At 49.1% G+C, this 18925-nt stretch overlaps 1 protein-coding gene across 7 annotated transcripts in view; it reads right to left on the bottom strand.

Moving 5' to 3' along the window:
* The window catches only part of CALN1 (calneuron 1), a 611938-nt gene that overhangs the window by 296826 nt on the left and 296187 nt on the right, over window positions 1–18925 (bottom strand). For all 7 annotated transcript variants that reach the window (XM_074390736.1, XM_074390733.1, XM_074390735.1 and 4 more), the window contains one exon: window positions 17522–17665. In XM_074390736.1, coding sequence (XP_074246837.1) covers window positions 17522–17665 — 144 coding nt within the window. The remainder of the gene's footprint in view (window positions 1–17521; window positions 17666–18925) is intronic.

An 18925-nucleotide genomic window follows, 5' to 3' on the forward strand; every position in this document is an offset into this window, starting at 1 on the left:
TTGTAACTGATGTTAGCTGTTAGAGAAGCTCACAAAAAGCTTTATGGCCATCACTAGAGAGAGTAAAAGTAAGAGATCTACCTTCCAAGCACCTGAGCGGATCACATCAAAAACAGAAACAAGATCATAGTCACAAAAGCATAACTCAATAGGAGGTTCACAGGAGAACCCCCGCAAAGCAAAATGACAGAATTAAATCTCAACCTTAATGTTGTAAAAATAATATAAATGGGCCACGTGTACCGATAAAAAGGCTCTCAGAATGATTAAAAGTTACAACACAATGACATACATTGGGTAAAGGCTTCACCCCTAACAAAATCACAGCACAAGGTAGGGCATCACGTACCGAATTCCTGGAAGGAGAAGAAACTGAATAATTGTGAGCAGCTCCAGTGACCGCTGCACATAACGATAAATGTTACGCAAACACAAGCACAAAGGTTATGTGGCAAAAATCAACAGGACTCAAAAGTATTCAAAGAATATTTGCACTGATAAAAGGTGAAATCTACTATGAAGGCAGAGCACTGAAAATTAAAATGAAAACTGTTGGAAGTAAATCCAGGAAGTAACAACATCAGTACATCACAATAATTTACCTTGGACAAAGGAATCAAAAACAGGGATAGGGAGCACTGGGTCATGGAAGTAACTTCTACACACAGACAAAAAGCCTTGGAGCACGGAGCCAATGCCGTTACGAAAGTTCATCTTATTTTTGGTTACAGAGAAAAATCTTAGCAAATATCAGGTTATACTTACTTTCCACAATGCAATGAAAATAGAAAATTGGCTCACGCCTGTAATCCCAGCACTTAGGGAGGCTGAGGCAAGTGGATCACTTGAGGTCAAGAGTTCGAGACCAGCCTGGCCAACATGGTGAAACCCCGTTTCCACTAAAAAAATACAAAACTTGGCCAGGGGTGGTGGCACGTGCCTATAGTCCCAGCTACTCGGGAGGCTGAGGCAGGAGAATCGCTTGAACCCGGGAGGTGGAGGTTGCAGTGAGCTGAGATTCTGCCACTGCACTCCAGCCTGGGTGACAGAGCAAGACTCCATTTCCAAAAACAAAAAAGAAGAAGAAGAAAATTAAAATGTAAACTAGGAACTTAAAAATTCCAGTTAGTCAGAAATTAAATTATAAGATACTTTCCTATAAAATGTATAAAGTAGCAGAGGGAATTTTAAAAATACAATAAAACATTATAATGTAAACATCAAAACCATCTAACCAAATGTGGGAGATATTACTGAGGCTTTTCTCAGGGTCTAATTTCCCATCCTGGTTGCCTTAATTATTAAATAATAAAGAATGAACATAAAATAAGTCATCTATTGAAGGAACTGGTAATGGTAACAAATGCCAACAAAAACCCACAAAAACGTCAGTTCCCTAATCCGCACTCCCATGTTTACACCGCCGTTATCCACAGTAGCTAAGACATGGAATCTATCCAAGTGTCCATCAGTGCATGAATGGGTTTATTTTTTTGTCTATTTTTAAATTGTACTTTAGGTTCGGGGGTTCATGTGCAGATCATGCAGGACTGTTGCGTAGGTAACACACATGGCAGTGTGGTTTGCTGCCTCCATCCCCCTGTCACCTGTATCTGGCATCTCTCCCCACGTTATCCCTCCCCAACTTCCCCACCCACCCTCTGACCCTCCCGTAGCCCCCACAACAGACCCCAGTGTGTGATGCTCCCCTCCCTGTGTCCATGTGTTCTCATTGTTCAACACCCGCCTGTGGGTGAGAACATGCGGTGTTTGATTTTCTGTTCTTGTGTCAGTTTGCTGAGAATGATGGTTTCCAGGTTCATCCAAGTCCCTACAAAGGACACGAACTCATTATTTTTCACAGCTGCATAGTATTCCATGGTGTATATGTGCCACATTTTCCCTGTCCAGTCTATCACCGATGGGCATTTGGGTTGGTTCCAGGTCTTTACTGTTGTAAACAGTGCTGCAGTGAACATAGGTAAAAAGTGGCACATTTACACAATGGAATATTATTCAGCCATACAAGGAAGGAAATCCTTTTTCTTGCAACACCATGGGTTGAACTGGAGGGCACTACATTAAGTGCAGAAAGACAAATGCCACATGTTCTCAGTGATCTGTGGGAGCTGAAAAAACAGACTGAACTCACAGAGAAAGAGAGTGGACTGACGGTTCCGGGGGCTGGGATGGGGGTGGGAATGGGGATGAGAGGAGAAGGCAGTTATTTAGAAGGAATCAGATCTGGCGTTCAGGAGCACAGCAGGGTGATTATTATTAATAGTCCTTTCTTGGCCAGCCGTGGTGGCTCACACCTTAATCCCAGCAGTTTTGGAGGCCGAGGTGGGCGGATCACCTGAGGTCAGGAGTTTGAGACCAGCCTGGTCAACATGATGAGACCCCGTCTCCACTAAACCTACAAAACTTAGCCGGGTGTGATGGTGCGCATCTATAATCCCAGCTACTCGGGAGGCTGAGGCAGGAGAATCGCTGGAACCCAGGAGGCGGAGGTTGCAGTGAGCCGAGATCTCGCCACTGCACTCCAGCCTGGGCAACAGAGTGAGACACCGTGTCAAACAACAAACAAACAAAAAACCCCAGTAACTCACTGTATATTTCAAAATAACTAAAAGAGGGCAACTGGCATGTTCCTATCACAAAGAAATCATGAATGCTTTAGGTGGTGGATACCCAAATTACCCTGATTTGATCATCACACATTGTATGCTTGTATCAAAATCTCACGTGTACCCCATGAATATGTACAACTAATATATATTCATAATAAATAAAATTAAAGACTGGAAAAATTAATTCCCTATATTAAGGGAACTGATGGATGAAAATACAATGGTAAAAGATTCCTTTATTGCTGGTCCATATAGCTACGGTTAAAAACTCCAAAGCCCACAGAGACGAAGCCAGTCCATCAAAAGGGTACAGGCAGGCATAAAACACTAATGAACAGTGCAGGCTATGGCGTGTGCCTCACCCAGGGGGGACAGCCACTCAACGCCACCAAATTATTGCAATGAAGGAATGTAGGGTTAGTCTTGCCAAATTCTCCAGTATTTTAACAGGAGAAATGTATATTTTTAATGTGAGATTTTCTGCTTTATAAAATGGTGTATGGGCCAACTATAACATGGCTACAAGCTGTAGTTGGCTGGTAGGCTGCAAGTATGCAACTTCTGATTTAGACTACTGACTCCAGCTTGAACCAATTTCAATAATTTACATTTTCCCAGAAAAATCTCTACTTCATGTAGCTATTCAAGTGCATTCATATGAAACTGTATCAAGTATTCTTTTTTAAAGTTGCCCATATTGACTTTTCATATCGAGTTTTAGTGGCAATGCTTTCCTTCTTAATTAAATATGCTATCTTTGTGAATTTGCCGCTTTTCTTTTTCAAAGAATGGGCGCTTGGATCTCTTCATGAGACTGAAAGGTTTTTGGGTTTTAATTTTTAAATTGCCAAGTGGGTGGGATTCTTAATGAAACTTTTGTTATTAATTTCTGGCTTATTGTCTTGTCGTCAAAGAATGTGTCTATAATACTTGTGTTTTGGGATTTAATCAGGCTGTCTTTGTGGACTAATACATAGTCATGTTGTATTTAATGTTCCAGAATCACTTCAAAAGAAAGCTATTGTCTTTCTAAGGGTGCAAAATTTGCATCATGCGCATGCGTGTGCACACACACATTCAGTGACATTCAAATTCTGTTACTTCATTTTGTCCACTTGATCAAATGGAAAGGAATATATAAATTCTCCCACAATAACTGTGTTTCACCCCTCTTTGGGGTACTTCTAAGAACTTTCCCTGAGATGAAACTTCTGCAATGAATACGGTATTTCAATTAAAAAAAAGGAGAAGCCTAAAATTGTAAGTTATCATTGGTGTTGTTCAGCACAGAGGTCCATTTGACTCCGCTCTGGGCTTCTCGATGCCCTTTGATAACAGTCATGGCCGTGTGACTTGCTTCAGCCAATTAAATGTGAACACAAGTGACAAAACCCTTAAGAATCACAGTGGGATTCCCCAGATCTCTTTCCCCTTCCTTAGCTAACACCGAAGCAGAGACGGGCCGGAGTCTCTTTCTGCCAGAACTCTTGAGTGAGGATGACACAGAGAAAAGACCCAGCTGACCTGCAGTGAACACACAGTCTGGGTGAGAGCTTTAATTCTATGGTTTTAAGCCACTGCTATTGGGGGTATGTTTGTTACTGCAGCATAACTTCGCCTATCCTTACTGAAACAGATCTGAAAACAAAGTAGCCAAACTGCAAAAGGGAAAACAATGGATAACCAATCAATATGTCAAAAACTTCTTCCTCTCACATACTAGTGAGAGCAAAATGAGTTGACACTTTTCACCACCCTATGAGTCATGATTTTTAAAAATTATAATACTCAATTTTGGTCAGCATGTTCTAAGACAGGCATTCTCATACCTTTCTTTAGGTAAACATTGCCTAAGAAGATGTTATTTAGCATGAAGAATCTTAGCAACCTCCTCTATTTCACATAGCAATCTCACTTCTAGGAATCCAGCACGGTTTCTGCATTCAGGATGGCACAGTACATTCATACCAGGGAGAAAACAAACTTCCTAAGTAGGATTCTGAGATGGGTTTGTTTGCCTCTAACCGTAAATGTGGTGCTGACCTCCTGGCCCGTGGAGAATAGGATACTACTATCTACAGCGTGTGTTAGCATCATGATTAATTAAACGTCATCGGTGGTTTCTTGGGATAAAATAATTATTGAAAGCAAGGCTTTGGAAGACCCAAGTGGCTCCATGGTTTGAGCTTTATGGTAACGATGATGCCAGCCAGGACTGCCAGCTGGGATGGCTGCCTCTGAACACCCTCGAAAAGAAGATACAAGCTCAGACCTTTAAACTCTCAGCTCAAGTCACAGAGAACTAGAGTACTTCTACGGTGGCCCTAAAATAACCACTTCTTTCTTATAACCCTGCAGGGAAGATGCCAGATTTAACTGTGTACTCTGTGAAATTATAAGCTGAAATCACAGACTCATCAAATCTCTTATGTGAAATTTCAGGTTCTGACTGAAAAGGAGTGGGACCCAAGATTCAGAACAGGAATTTTTTTGGTGGATTTAGAAAACTGATTACCCAAGTCTCCCTTACGTCCTCTCTGACAGCTCAGACAGGATCAACTGGAAGTCCATGAGGACCTGTGATCAACACAGCTAAGGCAGTTGCCTGGATAGGGGATGCGTTTCTTCAAGGCCTACTCACCCGGTTTCCTTGTCTCTAACCCGGACAACATGGCAAATCCCTGTTTCTACTAAAAATACAAAATTCAGCCAGGTGTGGTGGTGTGCACCTGTATTTCCAGCTACTCATAATCCCAGCACTTTGGGAGGCCAAGGCAGGAGGATCACTTGAGGCCAGGAGTTCAAGGCCAACCTGGCCAAAATGGCAAAACTCCGACTCTACTAAAAACACAAAAATTAGCTGGGCATGGTGGCGTGCACCTGTAATTCCAGCTACTCGGCTAGAATCAGACTGCCATATCCCAAGAGGAAACATTCTGGGTCTGATGTGAAGGAACACAATGTTGCAAGATGTTACCCAATTATACCCATTTATATCAGCATACATCCAAGGAACAGGTGTAACAACGGATTCTAGGGTGTTACACCAAAGAAGACAGACTGTAATTTGGGATGAGGCTACTTTTATGGAAATAGTTGCACACAGCGGAACTTTTATTTTAATATATTGGGTGGAATAACTAGAAAGGACTCAAAGAGCCTATTGGTCATTGGCTGAAACTTGAATTCAACATGGTCAATGTCAGTGAGACTGAGACGGCATCCGTTTCCGGGCGTGCTGGAGAGGTCGGGCTTGCTTAGGGAGACAGGAATGGAGGAGAGGAATTGTCATGATCTACCACTACCGGTCCATGTCCCAAGCAAGTCTAAAGAACTCTCCCTTCACCAAAACAATGAGAAACCCAAAGACAGTCTTCAACTCACATCCTCTGCTCTCATACAAGGATATTCTGGGGAGCGGCTAGGGTCTTTCATCCAACCAAAGGTGACCTCATCAGGTCCCCGTGTTTCTAGAAACGATTCTGGAAAGCACTTGGAAGCCAAAACATTCACATACAGGTTTGAAATACCAAGGTATTTATGTTTCCGGTGTGTGTGTGTGTGTGTGTGTGTGTGTGTGTGTGTGTGTGTTTCAGTTAGAGTTTCAATGCCTTGTTATCACCCTCAGTGATGTATATTCACGAAAATCACAAAAATAATACTGTACTTAAAAGGCATCTTGTTAAGATCTTAAGAGTCACATGACTCTCACTAGTAGCAGGACCCGTGCAAGCTTGTTGAAACCGTGGTACTTCGTATTTTTCATCTACAAAATGAGAAGCATCACAGTTAGCACCTGTGGCTTTTGTGAGGACTAAGTAAGTTAATAAAGAAAGTGCTTAGAACAGTCTTTGGCACATGATGAAAACTTTGCATGCACACGCTAGTATTATTGTTATCCAGTGTTATTATTGGGGCCCTGGTGAGCAGTATGTAAGTGTTATTTATCATTAATTTCCCAGTTAAATCGTGCCACAGTAAGATCAAAAGCATGCAGCCATAATTCACTAATGCAGAGTGGAATACAAAAGGGTTTAATGCCAATTATGCTTATTCACAAATGCAAGCATTTGCAGAGACGTGTTTCTTCAGCTGTTCTTCACCAACACTGGTCACTTCATGAATTACATCATTTGTGAACTTACAAATCTCCAGGCACTGAGTTCCCTGCAGGAGACTAGGGAAGGGCTTCACTCTCGAGAGAGACCCTCAAGGAAGGAAACATAGTTGGGTTTGCTTTCCATTTGTCAAAGTGTGCCCCCGACCAGGGCATCTCCAACTTCACTGTGTACATGAAACACCTGGGAATCTCGGTAAAGGGAAAATTCTGGGCTAAGCATGGCAGCTCATGCCTGCAACCCCAGCACTTTGGGAGGCCAAGGTGGGAGACTGCTTGAGGTCAGGAGTTCTACACCAGCCTGGGCAACATAGCAAAACTTCATTGTTACAAATAATAATAAAAAAAAAAATTAGCCAGACATGGTGACAAGGCCTGCCAGCAGTCCCAGTGACTCGAGAGGCTGAGGCTGGAGGATTGCTGGAGCCCAGGAGGCAAGACGAATTCCAGTCTCTCAGGAGGCTGAGGCTCAGGAATTGCTTGCCCTGGGGAGGCAGAGGTTGCAGTGAGCTGAGATCATGCCACTGCACTCCAGCCTGGACAGCGAAGCAAGACTCTATCTTATTAAAAAAAAAAAAAAAAAAAAAATGGAGGCTACAGGCTCCCTTGGGCCCTTGGAGATTCTGATTCTATCAATCTGTTTTGTTTTGTTTTTATTTTTAGAGACAGGGTTTCATGCTGTTGCCCAGGCTGGAGTGCAATGACACAATCATAGCTCGCTGCAGCCTCTACCTCCCAGACTCAAAGAATCCTCCTTTCTCAGCATCCTAGGTAACTGGGATCACAGGTGCATGCCACCATGCCCAACTATTTGTGTGTGGGGTGGGGGGTGGGGGGAGGGTGTTTGGGTAGAAACTGGGGGAGGCTCACTGTCTTTCCCAGGCTAGTCTCGAACTCCTGGCCTCTCAAAGTGCTGGGACTGCAGGTGTGAGCCACTGCACCTGGCCCTGTTTTTGGTTTTAACGCACTCCCCAGGTGTTTCTGATGTGTCATCAGGTTTGGGAGCCTCCACTTGAGGCTGAAAATCTCCCCCTGCTTTCCCCTCTCACCAGGCCGTTCCATTTTCTGGCCGTCTGTGGGTGAGCATCTTGCCTCACGCACAGGAAAGAAGCGTGTGTGTTATCTCACCAAAGAGACCGAATGCAGGTTCCAGTGCCTTCTGACCAGCACCCTGAGGGGTCTGAAGGTGACATGGAAGCGAGCGCCGCTTGGCATTATAAAAACTGTACACCTTTTCTGTCTGCCACGAGGTCGGAAATGAAAACAGAACAGTCACATTGACGTGACTCATCAGCACAGGATGAATATTCTTAGTGAACGGGTGATTGAAGGGGTTGGTGGGGGCACTGGGGCTGATACCGAGAGCGCCTCCAACCATCGTTCCTGAGACTCAGGCCACGATTTTGTTCTTACACAGCTCAGCAGCCTGTCTCAAAACACACCAAGAGTGAATCTCGCCAACCATAAAAATAAGCAAGTTCACACATAATAACCCCCGCAAAAATCCTTTTTCAATTGAACTGAACTGGATCAAATTCACCTATCCAGGCAGCGACACACCTTGAAAAAAATCACAAACGTGTTGAGAAATGAGAGTGAACTTCCAAACTCCAACACACCTGCCAGAATTGCAGCGGATTCGACATCTTTGAGGGGCAGAAGGCAAAGGAAGGGGGAAGAGGGCAAGATCTTCAGTTTTCTAAAGAAGGATCTTTGTTCCCCTCTCAGAGGAGAGGTGAGCGCGGCTTGGAAGAAGAGAGAATTTTCTTAGGAAACGCGGTGGGGCTGGTACAAGGACATTGTGCTGCTGAGAATGATTCCTGGTTCACTTGTTTCAGGAAACCATTTGCCGCGCTAGCTGGATTCACTCCAGACGACTAGCAGTGTGGTTGTCGAACCCACTGAAAACGCAGAACGCAGTCAAATACACCCCTTAGGTCTGGAGGATACCAAGCTTTTGCTCCCCAGTAAATGGTGCAGGAAGCGCTGAAGTCCCCCCAACAGCTGCTCTGGGGACTACAGACCTGAACGGGAGGACATGAGCCCAGCACAGCCCACGGTGACTTCCAAGAAGCCATTCTTCCCAACCGGCTTCCATGATTCCGCTTTGGCTGGGTGTGACGGCTCGTGCCTGTCATCCCTGCACTTTGGGAAGTGAAGGTGGGAGAATCACTTGAAGCCAGAAGTTTAAGACCAGCCTGAGCTACAAAGCGAGACCTGCTGTGTCTACAAAAAAATAAATAAAGTACAGCTTTGGAGACCATTTGGAGACGGAGTGTCACTGGGATGCCCAGGCTGGAATGCAAGGGCCTGACCTTGGCTCACTGCCACCTCGAACTCCCAGGTTCAAGTGATTCTCCTACCTCAGCCTGTTGAGCATCTGGGATTGAAGGCTTGAGCCACCAGGCCCGGCTAATTTTTGTATTTTAGCAGAGACAGAATTTCACCATATTGGCCAGGCTGGTCTCAAACTCCTGACCTCCAATGATCAGCCTGCCTCAGTCTCCCAAAGTGCTGGGATTACAGGCATGAGCCACTGCGCCTGGCCTTTGAGTGACGATTTTATCAACCAATCCAAGGATGATACATAATTATTAAGAGGCACGGGAGAGAAGTTGACTTGAAAAGGACACCTCGGGAATTGGGCTTAACAGTCTCCAGGAGCCTGGTGGAAGAGCTGCAGGCTTCCAGAATCGGGGCTGATGGGGAAATCCTGGCAAGAAACAAATAAAAACAAGGATCCAGAAAAGGTGGATCTTGGTCCTCAACTGGTACTTGGTAAAAGTCACCTTAGCTGCAGAGGCTGATGAAGGAAAAATGGAACACGGACCACAAGGGAACAAAGATCTGAGTTAAAGTTCCAAGAAATAACTTCTGCAGTGATGAGCCAAAGAGGAGACCCAGGCATTGGGCAGAAGTGTGGGCTTTTTGTTTATTTAACTCTGCATAGTTCAGGCTGGGCACAGTGTCTCATGTCTGTAATGCCAGCACTTTAGGAGGCCAAGGCAGGAGGATCCCTTGAGGCCAGGAGTTTGAGACCAGCCTGGGCAACAGAGTGAGTCCTTGTCTCTGCAAAGAATGATAAAAAACCTAGCTGGGTGGGGTGGCACATGCCTGTAGCCCCAGCCATTAAGGAGGCTGAGGTGGGAGGACAGCTTGAAACCAGGAGTGTGAGGCTGCACTGGGCAGTGACTGCACACGGCCCTCCAGCTTGGATAACAGAGCAAGACCCTGTCTCTATAAAAAATAAAACAACTGTGAGCAGTTCAGCCCATCCGACACACATACACACACACACACACACACACACACACAGTCCCACCAGTGTGGACAAACTGGCAACAGGCCAGGTGTGCAGTCCCAGACCCTCCTGCCTGCCTTCATTCTGTCTTCTGGAAATGTCTGGCTGGATCCGTGTCCAGGAAATCCAGGCGAGACCCCTAATCCAGGGAGAGGACTGTTCCATGAGCCGCTGGCAAGGCACCCCCGCCCAAGGAGCCACCTAATGAAAACCTCATGTGTCAACTTGGGTTACACAGACAAACCCAGGCTAATTCCAGCCGGGCCTCGTGCCGAAGGTATGACCTCACCGTTAGGCAAAGCGGCAGGGACCCCAGAGAAAGAAGACTGGTGTGTGGGCCAGACCTGCGTCTAATCACAGCCAGCTGGGACGGATGGAGGCACCACGGCCATCGCTCCCGCTGCTGCCTGATACAGGCTGGGATGGGACAGGAGGCACGGCCACCCTACAGTGAAGAGTACCAAGCCCTGCCCCAAACACTCCTGTTTCCTTTCTTTCTCTCTTCGGCGTCATCCACACACGAGTTTGGCGCAATTACTTCTGCACCAACCTAATAAAAATCTCTGCCGTTGCACATGCTCCACACCAAAGCGAAGCTTAATTGGTAGGCTGGAATCTCTGGAGGATCCCGAGCTACAGAAGCGAGGAAGGAAGGATAGAATTAGAACCCGAGTTTTTTTCTTAACAGAACAGCTCGAAAGGCCCCATTAAGAGAAGGGTAACGAAATGTGGTCATTCTGTCCCTATCCAGAGCCTGGCACTGAGACGCCTCACTCACTGGCCAAGTGAGATTTGCCAAACACCTTCAAGACGCGCACTTCAGCCTCAGACTGGGCGTTTTCTGTTGAGGTCTTTTCACACTTAGGGGTTGGATACGTTTCTCTGCAAGCCATCCCTGCGGCCTGCGCTGCCGCATCATTTTCACGCATTTTGTACTAAATCTTTTGCAGGCAACAGAACAAAACTTCAAGGAAGCTGAGCTTCAGAAATAAATAAATGTGCTTTTACCTGATGGGTCACCGTGAAATAGTTGGTGACTTGAGTTTTTGTTAAAGGAACGAATAGAAATTCGCTGCAAGATTCGCTCCCAAGTTCTGCTTTCAGCGTTGGCAGCTGAATATGATGACTTCCAAATAAATTGGTGAAACTTGAAATCTCTTAAACCACATCCCAGATGCCTGAGCCTCGATGAGCTCTTTGAACAATATCAGAAGGTCCTAAGGGACTCTAAGCTCTCATGGAAGCAGGGAGGATTTGCAATAATCTAAAAATTCCCCCATGAACTGGGGTCTGATGAGAGGATATAAAAATAAGCATGAATTTGGGGCTGAAGATGCTTAAATCTTTTTTTAAATTGTTTTTGTTTTTGTTTTTTTAGAGATAAGGGTCTAGCTCTGTTACTGGGGCTGGAGGGCAGTGGTGTAATCATAGCTCACTACGGTCTTGAACTCCTAGGCTCCAGCAATCCTCCTGCCTCAGCCTCCCAAGTAGCTGGGATTACAGACGTGCGCCACCATGACTAGCTAATTTTTTCTATTTTTGTGGAGACAAGGGTCTTATTAAGTTGCCCAGACTGGTCTCAAATTTCTGGCCTTAAGCGATCATCCCACCTTGGCCTCCCAAAGTTCTGGGATTACCAATGTGGGCCAGGGCACCCAGCAAGATCCTTAAATCTTATAGGAATAACTCTCCCACAATTATAAGAATAACTTCTAGACATAACTAGAAATAACTCTCCACAAGAAATATGAGCCCAGCCCAGGTATAAAGAAGTTGCTAATTCCATTCACATTTAGTCCATTTGACTAGGGTTTTTTTTTGTTGTTTTTTTTTTGAGATGGAGGTCTCACTCTGTCACCCAGGCTGGAGTGCAGTGGCACAATCTCGGCTCACTGCAACCTCTGCCGCCTGGGTTCAAGTGATTCTCGTGCCTCAGCCTCCTGAGTAGCTGAGATTACAGGCACGGGCTTCCATGCCTGGCTAATTTTTTTTTGTATTTTTAGTAGAGAAGAGATTTCACCATGTTGGTCAGGCTGGTCTCAAACTCCTGACCTCAGATGATGAGCCCGCTGCAGTCTCCCAAAGTGCTGGGATTACAGCAGTGATTGACTACGTTTTATTACAAGGCTGTGTGAGCAGAATCAAAGACCCAAAGCCTTTTTAGTTTCAGAAACAGAGGTGTAGATCAAGACTTCTTCTTTTAAGGAGGAAACTATTTTTCCTGCAATTGTACATCTGAAATCATGATGGAAGTCACCGGAAGTGAGCTCTTGCTGGAAAAGCTGTGCTTTACTCCAGCTTTTCAGAAATACCTCTAAAATATAAAGTAAGGTCAAATCAGGCCTACGAAGTGGTGAGTCACCATCAATCAGAACTGGGAGGACAAGCCGGGAGCCGCTCATACAACTGAATACCCTGGATAAAACATCTCTATCCTGAACCAGAAAATAAATGTCGACAGCTGCACTTGGCAGGTGGCCCTAGGGTCCATTCACCATATGGTCACCCTTATTATCATCCTCCTAACAAGTCCAGGAAGGCGAGAGGCAGGAACCACACTCCTGAAACCAGCTTGCAGGCCGAGCAAGCCTCTCCCCATCACAACCCTGCTCTACTCCGAAGAGACTTTCTGCCCGTCTCCTCTGCTATTGCTTCTTGGTCTATACTTCATGCTCAATTTGGGCATGCCAAAAGCCCAACCCTCTGGTGCCTGACGCCTAGTTTAAGCGGCTTTTCAGAGGGGAAGAGAGTATGTTAACAAACAACACAAGGAGCCTCTTTCCTGGACCTTTATCTAAGGCAGGATCTAGCTGGTTTGGGATAAAACTTGGAATTTTAGAGCAGGGAAGAACCTTACAGATTAGCAAATGCAGTCATTTTTCAAAGCTTTGTAAACACTATGTGGGCTGGGCGCAGTGGCTCATGCCTGTAATCCCAGCACTTTGGGAGGACGAGGCAGGTACATCACTTGAGCTCAGGAGTTTGAGACCAGCCTGGCCAACGTGGTGAAACCCTGTCTCTACCAAAAATACAAAAATTAGCTGGGCATGGCGGTGCATGTCTGTAATCCCAGCTACTCAGGAGGCTGAGGCAGGAGAATCCCAGGAGAGTCTGGGAGATGGAGATTGCAGTGAGCCAAGATCGTGCCACTGTACTCCAGCCTGGGTGACAGACAGAGTGAGAATCTGTCACAAATAAAAAAAACAACACACAACAAGGTTATATTTTTTTCCAGTGAGGTTGTATGCAGGAACTCAAGAAGTAGAAACAGGCAGAAAACAAGCTGTGATGTCCACACAGTAGAATAGGAATACGGCCATCAAAAGAACTGAAGTCACGATAAATGCTACAACACGGGTGAGCCTTGAAAACACGATAGTAAGTGCACGAAGCTGGTCACAGAGGCAGGCAAATTCTATGATCCCATGTGTAGGAAGTGTCCAGCAGAGGCAACTCTGAAGGAGGGCTTGCGTAGGACTCGGGGAAATACGGGGATTGAGAGACGATGGCTAACAGGTGCGAGGTTTCTTTTTGAAGCAATGAAAATGTCCTAAAATCTGCCGGGTGCGGTGGCTCACGCCTGTAATCCCAGCACTTGGGGAGACCGAGGTGGGTGGATCATGGGGTCAGGAGATCAAGACCATCCTGGCTAACACGGTGAAACCCCGTCTCTACTAAAAATACAAAAAATTAGCCTGGCGTGGTGGCGTGTGCCTCTAGTCCCAGCTACTTGGGAGGCTGAGGCAGGAGAATCATTTGAACCCAGGAGGTGAGACCACGCCATTGCTCTCCAGCGTGGCTGACAGAGCGAGACTCCGTCTCAAAACAAAAAAAAAAGAAAAAGAAAAAGAAAACGTTATGAAGTGGGTTGTGGCATGCATTGCACACACCTGTGAACCAGTCTGGCCTGGCTGACCCAGCAGAACCCCTGCCTACTCCTCCTGGGGAAGCCCACCAGTCACCTGGCTACCGAGACCATCCAGACCCTGGCCGACGCTGTCAGTGAACTTGAGGGTGGCGCGAAGCTAGTCGGCCATGACTTCGAACTCATTCAGCAGGTGAGGTCCGGGCCACGTGGGAGGCGCAGCAGAGCGTGTCTAGGTGGCTGGGTGGAGCCCTCGTGGCCTCTGAAGGGGCGTAGTGCTTGCTTGCTGAGTCAAGACAAGAGGCTTAGCGTGTAGACACTGGGGGCCAGGACTGGATGTTAGGGCTGTAGTTAGGAGCTTCTTCGAAAGCCTTCACTGAAACGCTTCGCTTCTTCAGTAGCTACTTGGAGATGTGAACCAGCTTGGATTGCTGGGCCAGTTGCGGGAGAGAGTTGGGTAGAAAACAGGGTGCTTTTTTATTTTAATTTAAAAATTTTTTAAAAAGACTTAAGCATCCTCAGCCCCAAGTTGTTGCTGGTTTTCACATTCTCTCGTCAGACTCCAGTTCATGGGGAAATTTCTAGATGATTGCAAATCCTCCCTGATTCCATGAGAGCCCGAGTCACTTTGGGCCTTATGACCTTGTTCAAAGAGCTCACCGAGGCTCAGGCATCTGGGATTCGGTTTCAGAGACTTCAAGTTTTTGGATTCTTCAATCCAAAGACGGAATTCTACTACGAAGGGCGTGGGCTCGGCGGACGGCCGCCACAGTCCCTGGAGAATGAGCTGAAGGTCGTCTCTCGGAAGCTTTGGAGAAGATGGAAGTTGAGAACAAACAAACAAAAAAAAAAGTGGGGGGGGGAGATGCTGAGAGTGAAGCCTCTGAACAGATCCGGACAGTGGGAATGTCCAGACGAAGGGCGGTGACAGCGGGAACGACACAGCACCCGCAGCTGAGAAGGCTGCCACGCCGCGGGGTGCGGTGTCCTGGGGTTAGACCTTCCCGAAGAATGTGGAGGAAGCGAGGCAGCCTGCAGGATGTGGCTTGCGGGGTGCGGCAGGAAGAGAAAGCAGGGTTCTCCCCGGAAAACCCTTCCGTCAGTCTGCTGTGCAGGAGTGGGGACAGCGAGTGGCCCAGGGTTAAGTCTAGGATTTGTTTTGTAGGCTGCGTAGGAAGTGATGGTGGGTGAGAAGCAGAGAATCACTGGGTGATTCCCTGGCCAACAGGAAACACCTCAAGTCCCAGCTGGTGGATGAGGAACCCCAGCTCCCCAAAGGGACGTACAGCACGTGAGCCAGGGGCTCGGGGGGACGGGAATGGGGAGGTGAGGGCGAAGAGATGTGGGGTTCCTCCTTGGAGTGATGAAGACGGTTTTTTATTCCTTCAACTTTTAAGTTCTGTGGTCCGCGTGCAGATATGCAGGTTTGTTACGTGGGTAAATGTGTGCCACGGTGGTCTGCTGCCACGTCGACGCCTCACCTCGTTACGTGGGTAAATGTGTGCCACGGTGGTCTGCTGCCACGTCGACGCCTCACCTCGTTACGTGGGCAAATGTGTGCCACGGTGGTCTGCTGCCACGTCGACGCCTCACCTCGTTACGTGGGCAAATGTGTGCCACGGTGGTCTGCTGCCACGTCGACGCCTCACCTCGTTACGTGGGTAAATGTGTGCCACGGTGGTCTGCTGCCACGTCGACGCCTCATCTCGTTACGTGGGTAAATGTGTGCCACGGCGGTCTGCTGCCACGTCGACGCCTCATCTCGTTACGTGGGTAAATGTGTGCCACGGCGGTCTGCTGCCACGTCGACGCCTCACCTCGTTACGTGGGTAAATGTGTGCCGCGGCGGTCTGCTGCCACGTCGACGCCTCACCTCGTTACCTGGGTAAATGTGTGCCGCGGTGGTCTGCTGCCACGTCGACGCCTCACCTCGTTACGTGGGTAAATGTGTGCCGCGGCGGTCTGCTGCCACGTCGACGCCTCACCTCGTTACCTGGGTAAATGTGTGCCGCGGTGGTCTGCTGCCACGTCGACGCCTCACCTCGTTACGTGGGTAAATGTGTGCCACGGCGGTCTGCTGCCACGTCGACGCCTCACCTGGGTCTGAGGCCCCGCGCCCCTTAGCCATTCCTCCCGATGCTCTCCCGCCGCAGTCCGACCCCAGCAGGCCCCGGCATGTGCTGTCTGATCCCCCCACACCACGCGTTCACCTGCTCTCATCATGCAGCTCCCACTTCTAAGTGAGAACGTGCGCAGGTATCTCAGAATCTTTAAAAAAATAAAAATTAAATTAAAATAAGATAAAAATGTTAAAATTAGGGCAAAGAATAAAAAGTGAGAACGTGTGGTGCTCGGCTTTCCGGTCCTGCGTGAGCCTGAGGAGGACGAGGGCTCCCAGCTCAAATCCACTGCGGTGTGTGTCGCCCGGAGCCGACTCTCACCCGGCCACACTGCGGTCACGCCGCCCGGCCTGTCCCCGCCCTCCCCCCTCGGCCGCAGCCCTTCTCCGCGGGGCAGTCACCTGTCTGCTTCACGCCCTCCTTGCAGCCACGCTTGCCCGTGTCTGTCCGGAGGTGGCTGGCTGACTCCCCCGAGGGTGACGCAGCCAGAGACACTGAGCGTTCGCCCAGCGGCGCGAGCCCTGCCTCTGGTCCAGGCCAGAGCTGAGGGCTCCTGTCTGACGGGTTTTGCTGAACTCACTGCCCCGATTCCTTTCTGCTTCCAGCTTGGAGCTCAGCAAGGTAACTTTTAGATCTGCACGACATCGACAAAGCATCCGAAAAAGAAAGAGGGAGCAAACAACGTCCGTGCATCACTCAACACCCCGAACTGCGGACTTGGAAGGTGCGGATCTTAGAGGATGTGAACTCCAGATCAATAAAACTGTGACTTAAAGGAGGGGGACGAAGAGGAAGAAGGAGAGGAAGAAGAGGGAGGAAGAGGGGGAGGAAGAGAAGAACAAGAGGGAGGAGGAGGGGGAGGAGGAGGAGGAGGAGGAGGGCAAGAGGAGGGGGAGGGGAGGGGAGGGGAGGGAGAGGGGAGGGGGAGGGGGAGGGGAAGGGGAGGGGAGGAGGACAAGAGGAGGGGGAGGGGAGGGGAGGGGGAGGGGAGGGGGAGGGGGAGGGGAAGGGGAGGGGGAGGAGGAGGAGGAGGAGGACAAGAGGAGGGGGAGGGGAGGGGAGGGGAGGGGGAGGGGAGGGGGAGGGGGAGGGGAAGGGGAGGGGGAGGAGGAGGAGGAGGAGGGCAAGAGGAGGGGGAAGGGAGGGGGGAGGGGAGGGAGAGGGGAGGAGGAGGAGGAGGGCAAGAGGAGGGGGAGGGGAGGGGAGGGGAGGGGTAGGGGAGGGGTAGGGGAGGGGGAGGGGCGAGAGAAGCTGCTGTAAGTGCTCCAGCAGCCAGGCCTCGCTCCCCACCCCCTCCTAGAAGGGTCCGGAAACCATCTCTACCGCCTCCTAGAGCTCTGCAGAAAGTGACTGAAACCGCCCGTGCCAGTCCAAGCTTCTGCGGCTCAGACGGAAACCAGCACAGGGGGCCGAGTCTCTGGTCCCAGAGCGCAAAGCCCCGCGCACGTCCAGGGTCTCGGGGACGAGGGCCGCGGCTCCGGGTCTTACCGTCCATGTCCAGGCGCTGCATGATGATGGCCAGCTCCACCTCGCTCGGCATGTACCCCAAAGAGCGCATGGCCATGCCCAGCTCCTGCTTGGAGATGAAGCCGTTCCCGTCCCGGTCCAGAACCCGAAAGGCCTCTCGGATTTCTACAAGGCAAAAGCAGAGAAAGGCCAGTGGTCACACGGCTGCCGGCGACCGTCTCCTGAGAGCTCCGGACCACGTGGCGGGGAGGTGCTAAGACGCTTTCATCAGTAAAAGGAAGGACAGAGGAGAATGTGAGAAAAGAAAGGAAGCGAAGGAAAGGGAGAGAGAAAAAAGGAAACAGAAGGCAGGAGAGGAGAAGGGAAGTGAGAAAGGAAGAGAAAGGGAGGGAGACAAGCCAGAAGGTGGAAGGGAGACGGGAAGGAAGGAGGCGGTGGCGGGAAAAGAAAGGGAGGGAGGGAGGGAGAGAGGGAGAGGGAGGGGGGGAGGGAGGGAGGGAGGCGGAGGGAGAGAGGGAGGGAGGGAGAGGGAGGGAGGGGGGGAGGGAGGGGGGAGGGAAGAAGGAAGAAGAGAGGGAGGGAGACAGAGGGAAGGAGGGAGGGAGGAGGGAGGGAGGGGGGAGGCAGCTGGGCCTGGGCGTTCTCCGACTCCCCAGGAGGCACACAATTAGACAGTGCTCCCAGCAGAGCATCATGTTAACCAAGGACACATTCTGAGCAAAGACGAGGCTTTTGTTCCGCTGTGAGGAGACAGCTCCTCTTGCCCGCCGTCCTCGGGAGGAAAGGAGAACGCAGCCCCCTCTGCGGCCCTGTTTCAGATCCTGCTGCTGTCGGAGCTGTACGGAAAGCTCTTCCAGCCTCACAGGAGGAGAAGAGTCACGTATCCTGATGTTTTTATTCCGTTCTCCTAATTTACAGGTGTGTGTGGCTATAAACAACCTCAGATCAATGAGGACACCATGAAAACTCAACAGACACCTTTAATCACGTTGTCCCTGGGCCAGCAGGGCCCTGGCCTCTGCGGTCAGTGAGGACTGCTGGGCTTGGCCGACAATCTCCTCCCCTCCTCCCCTAAACCTGAGTTCCCCTGATTCCTGCCAGAGTCCCCTTCTCCAGAGCCACTGCCGCTGTCAGCGCCGACTGGATTCACAACACAGGGAACGGGAGGTTACGGCCTGAAGATGAAAGGTTCATTCGTTGTATCTGAGCATACCAGACCTAGAGCAGCTCTGACTTCTCGTCAGTAAACCCAGTGCCACCGCTGATGTGTCAGCTGCCATCATTCACCATGCCATGTAACAGGTACTGACTTCCTGTCACGTGAGAAGCACAATATTGACATGTACGGAGAAATAAAAATGATCCACTAGGCACTGGGGTTCTCCCCCCGAGCCCCAGACTCCACTCAGGATGGTAAGATGCATG

The sequence above is a fragment of the Saimiri boliviensis genome, chromosome 20 (assembly GCF_048565385.1).
Source record: "Saimiri boliviensis isolate mSaiBol1 chromosome 20, mSaiBol1.pri, whole genome shotgun sequence".
Classification (NCBI taxonomy): Eukaryota; Metazoa; Chordata; class Mammalia; order Primates; family Cebidae; genus Saimiri; species Saimiri boliviensis.